At 40.2% G+C, this 5,023-nt stretch overlaps 1 protein-coding gene across 1 annotated transcript; it reads right to left on the reverse strand.

Moving 5' to 3' along the window:
- Positions 1-1,734: 1,734 nt before the first annotated feature.
- On the reverse strand, positions 1,735-4,226 carry LOC104628288 (cell division cycle 5-like protein). Its single transcript, XM_010296816.1, has 2 exons — positions 4,018-4,226; positions 1,735-2,243 (listed from the first exon to the last, which is right to left on the reverse strand). Exons 1-2 carry the CDS (start codon positions 4,213-4,215, stop codon positions 2,139-2,141), a joined length of 303 nt encoding a protein of 100 aa, XP_010295118.1. The 5' UTR covers positions 4,216-4,226; the 3' UTR covers positions 1,735-2,138.
- Positions 4,227-5,023: the final 797 nt, after the last annotated feature.

Here is a 5,023-nt window from a genome sequence, read left to right on the forward strand (position 1 = left end):
CACGCCAGCCATCAGCAGAACTCGAGAGGTTGCCTTTTGAAAAACCTCTCCGATTGCCACTGGTCACCGTGGATGGCATTTAAACAGCTACAAATCCACAACCCTGACAGCGTCCCCAGGTAACCTTCCCAAGGCCTAAACAAAGTGACATTCTGTAACATGGCAAAACTGCAAACAGCAAAGTCCTCATTTGAATTCAAATACATTACAGCAACATTGCTCGATGCATGCAACTTGATGTGTTTAATTGCTGAACTCTGTGCTGTTAACAATACGCATTTTTGCTTTTTGTTCCACGCATTTCCACAAACAATTGCTCAAAACACCCAAAGTGTAAAATTTAAAAAATAAGACGGATCCCTGAAGAAGTGATGAACACAAAAATAAAAACATGAAAGCAATCCTCTAACGAGATGCCCGACTCTGGCAAATGGATGTATTAAAAGCATTGGGAATAGCTGATAAAATTTTAAACAGTAACGTTTAATGCAAGTTTGGTCTGACTGAACAGTACTTAGAAAAATGTTGGATGAGATTTGGAAAAAGTACCTCAATGAATAGTAAATAATGCATTCACTCCTTTCAATAATCCCATCCTTACCCTTCAGAACAAGTCAAAGTAGTGAGAAAATGAAAACCTGTTGAGATGTGGCGAGAGGACTAAATAGGGAGCTTTTCTCCACCCCACTCCACCGCTGCTCTGGGCAACAAAGCACGCTGAGTAACCAGCTCTCCAACAGGAAATGGCGCCAAGGATCTCAGAAGTGCTACGTGCTCAGAATGCACTCCACAACCCCCTACGTGATGGCGTGCACGGGTGACCTTGTGAGATGATGTGTCCGTATCTGCAGTAGTAAACCGATGCTCAGGGCATACTCCCAAACACTCAGGCTAACTGGGACAGCATGGACACATCCATGCATTTAGCTAACCAGGGCTGGCCACATCCCTGCTGCCTATTGAGCATTCCCAGTGTCTGTGGCCCACACTAACTCACAAACCGTGACCTGGAGCTGCTCTGAAGATGCCAGTTGATCAGAGCGAGAACAAAGCGAAGGACAATTCTAGAAACTGAACAGAACTGACAATTGAGGTCCAGTGCTTGTGATGTGTAAGAAACAGCCTCCACAATCATCTGCCGCAAGCTCCCGGCCAACGTAGAACTGATGTTACTCCAGACCTTTAGACCAACAGGAAAAGGTCATCAACCAGATAGAGGGAAAATGTGCTATGCACATATGATTTTAGAAGCATTAATCCTCCACAACCATCTGCCGCAAGCTCCGGGCCAACGTAGAACTGCTGTTACTCCAGACCTTTAGACCACTGTATAAACGTCAACAGGAAAAGGTCATCAACCAGATAGAGGGAAAATGTGCTATGCACATATGATTTTAGAAGCATTAATACTTAGAAAAGTTAAGGGTATATTTTCTGCTGAAATCTATGGGAACAGTTAAACTATGGAGAGTGCTTTTATAAAACTTAAACCTACCCTTTTTCAGGATGGTGAAGTTACACTTACCGCCAGCATGACCATTTGAACATCCTGATATAAATGAGAGTGTTTAGTCATATACACAGAGAAGAATCAGGAACATGGTATTACATGGATCACAATTATCCCGCACAAGTTCTACCTAATATAAATTACAGTCTTGGAAAATAAAAGCAGCAGCAGGGGAAGGGAAGACAGACAATTTGCCGGAAACACAAAAGAGGCTGGGGATAGGGGAGGATTCCATTTTAGTTAAAAGACAGGCATTTTATTTCTTAATTACTTTTTAACATTCCAGGTTTATTCAAAAGACATTATTCTGCAGGCATGTATTTTAAAGGTCTTAAGACTGATAAAACACTAGGAATAATGTGATAATGCTAGCAAATGAAGATACAACTAAAATCATACCAGAATGATTTTTTTTTTCTTTTAATAAAATTTTGGACATTTCAATCCAATTTTACTGGCCAAAGCCATTCATACCTACAGCATTTGGAATAGTCCATTAAAGGAACAAAACTTGACAAGATACAAACAGCAGGCTACACTTGATTTCTGCAACTGATGGCAAAAGCTCCTGGAGAAGTATCTGTACACTTTAGAAATGTTACATCAGTGATGAAGGGAATTTTGTGCTTTAATACTTTGCTTGAAAAGTCTCTTTATCCAACATGAAGTCAGCAAATCTCTGCTGGAGCTCCTTTTCTCTCTCCTGCTGTCGCTGTACATCTTCCTTCAGACACTGAAAGGAAAACATAATTAAGCAACCAGTCAGTTCTTCCAAATAGCCACACCCATGAAGATCTTTAGCAAGGTTTCTGTTTTAGTTCAGAAGAAGGGGTCAGAACTGAGACAAGAGACTGCTAAAGTTACTTATTTTAAATATAAGTGCGAAACAGAGCAGCTGATGTAGAGTATCAATAATCACAGTTATCTTACTTAAAATATCAGGTATCTTATCCTGTTTTTGACAGCAGTTAATATCAAAAGCTTCAAAAGGAGAGATTTCAAATTGGGAACTTGACACAAGCAGTGCATTGTATTTAACAGTTATCCATGGATTCTTCTTCCATGAGTTTGTTCAAAACCTTTTTTGGGTAATCTTCCTAATTAACCCCTCATCCTGCAACAAGGCATTCCACAGGCCTTGTTCCACTAACTACACAGTGCATGAAGGAGAACTACTGCTTGTTCTACAACTGCCAGCTACTAGTTCATTTGATCTCCCTTCACTCTTGTATCAGAAGAGATAGTAAATGTATTCTGAGGATGAGCCCAGAGTAAAGTGCCACTTATTAAACCATTGTGCTATTAGTAGCTATCAATCTACTTAATACATTTTTACTGTTAACTTTTACGAAATCAATTAATCACTTTTGAGTTTGTAAACACATCTATCAACCTTACTAAACCATCCTCACAAAACCAGGACTAAGAATGGATACATTTTATCTTTTTAATCAAAGTTATAGAAAGTGCTTGAGAAGACTGAGACTCAATGGAACCCTCTCTTCTGGAAGGAAAAAAAAAAATTAAAAGAAAAATTGCGCTCAGATGAGTACTTCATTTTGGAAGGAAAGCCTGTCACCAGCTCAATCCTAGGACTGCATCTTGGTTGAGGGTTCCCTTGTTAGCTGAACAAAGCAGAGAAGAATATCCTGGAGATACTTAAACTAAGAACAGTGGCTCTGAGTCATGGTTTTCAGGCATCTTGGTGTACCAGTTTCTGCTATTTCCAGGCTGCAGTTAAGGCTGCTTGAAAGAGGTATCTTCCTCCTCAAAGCCATGCCAACCAGCTAGAGGTTGGTAAGGCAGGTGGGCTTATTCAGGAGCAATGGTCCAGATCACATGTACACACGTTTTTAGCCAGCAACAGGACTGCAGGCAAAGGGCCTTAACTCTGAGGATGGCTCAAAACTAAAATTACAGAACAACTGCTCAGCTTCTGAATCCAAGAGCCATATTGGAAGCCAGTACTGAAATGGGGTTATTGTACCGATTTAAAAAAGTCCAGCCATCTGCAAGTCTGACAACACCACCACAGCTTCAGGGAGGAATACAATCAACATGTGAAAAGAAAGGAGAATGTCCCGTAGTACCTACTGGCACTTGGTCTGCTGACTTTTAAGGAAGCAGGAGGCTTTACACAAGTTTCAGATCTACCCTATGTTCTAACAGTAATTAAAACCAAAACGAGCCAAATTTAGATAGATATAGAACTTCTGCCGATATGCATTGCAGAAGATTAATAAAATAAACCACATGAGGAAATAAAATAAAAACGAAGTTTAAAGAACACACTACTAGATTAGTCCCAGCTTGTAATATGTCACAGAATCTCTGACATTGAAGTGAACAGCAGAAGAATCTGGTAATAGCCAAAAGTATAATTTAAAAAGACCATTAAAAACTTGATACAAACTCAGGCTGTGGACCTCAGAGCCCATGAGCTGTAAAAACATCTTTTCCACAAAGTACCTGTATTTGACCTAAGGTATTACATTTAGGAGTCTCACCTCCAGTCTCCGTGGGATTGCAGCATCTTCATGTTTCTTCAGTTCCTCAAAAGTTCGTAGCTCCAGATGTGCCTGTTCGATTTGGTCCCACAAATCATTCAGTTGTTTGATGAGGCCCATTGCTCGAGACTGATAACCACCAAGCAAGATCTTCAGCTTCTTCTCCATCTTGGCAGCCCTCTTTGCTTCAGTTGTCATGTGACCTCTGTTTATCTGTCAGAAGGAACCCAATAATCGTTTTATTTATCCGGAATTCAAAAGTCAAGAGGGAAAACAAAACAAAACAAAAGAAGTACTAATGTTGTATCTGAGGAACTGTATAGTTTTTAAGAGTTCTTTGACTTCTACTAACAGATCATACTGCACATTTTATAACAACCTAAATTTCTGGGTTAAAACCTTTACGATGTAAATACGTTATTCCAGGGGTGGAGTCCACTGGCCAAAACAGGGGGTGATGACGCACTGTATGAGTATGGCTTTGTAGACAGGAATTATTGTAGTTGCTGAGCTACGGAAGCAGCCAAGTCACATGATAGCTTGCTATGTCACCTCCCACAGGAGATGTTCTTTGACTTAGTAAAGGAAAGCCAAATAAAGAGATTATGTTCCTCCTTTTTAAAACTACATTCTTATTCTGCAAAACCAGCCACATCTTGCAATACTTCTGCCTATCCCAACAGGATTAATCTAAATCATAATCTGTAAAATAAAAAAGCAACTGGGAACATTAAGGCAGCTCTGAATCTGTCTTCCTGTTGAAGACAACCATCATGAAAGCATTTATACTGGTCTAACTGACAAATGAATGGCAATGTTGGGGCATGGAAGCAGTGCAAGGAACCACAGAAAGACTATTAGAATGGCAACGAAATCCTACCACCTATCTGCATATACTTTCCCAGGACAACCAGATCAGGAGACAAAGGACTAAGACTAATTCCCGATAACTCACAGAGGTGAGACAGGATGGGGACACCACAGAATCACAGAATCACAGAAACAC

This window comes from Phaethon lepturus, unplaced genomic scaffold (genome assembly GCF_000687285.1).
Source record: "Phaethon lepturus isolate BGI_N335 unplaced genomic scaffold, ASM68728v1 scaffold19061, whole genome shotgun sequence".
In the NCBI taxonomy this organism is placed as follows: domain Eukaryota; kingdom Metazoa; phylum Chordata; class Aves; order Phaethontiformes; family Phaethontidae; genus Phaethon; species Phaethon lepturus.

What these genes read in the sequence shown, in the direction of transcription:
- LOC104628288 (XM_010296816.1), bottom strand. Translation starts at nt 4,215, where the DNA reads ATGACAACTGAAGCAAAGAGGGCTGCCAAGATGGAGAAGAAGCTGAAG. An exon ending in CAATCCCACGGAGACTGGAG is followed by an intron (nt 2,244 to 4,017) that starts GTGAGACTCCTA and finishes TTTTCCTTTCAG; the next exon opens with TGTCTGAAGGAAGATGTACA.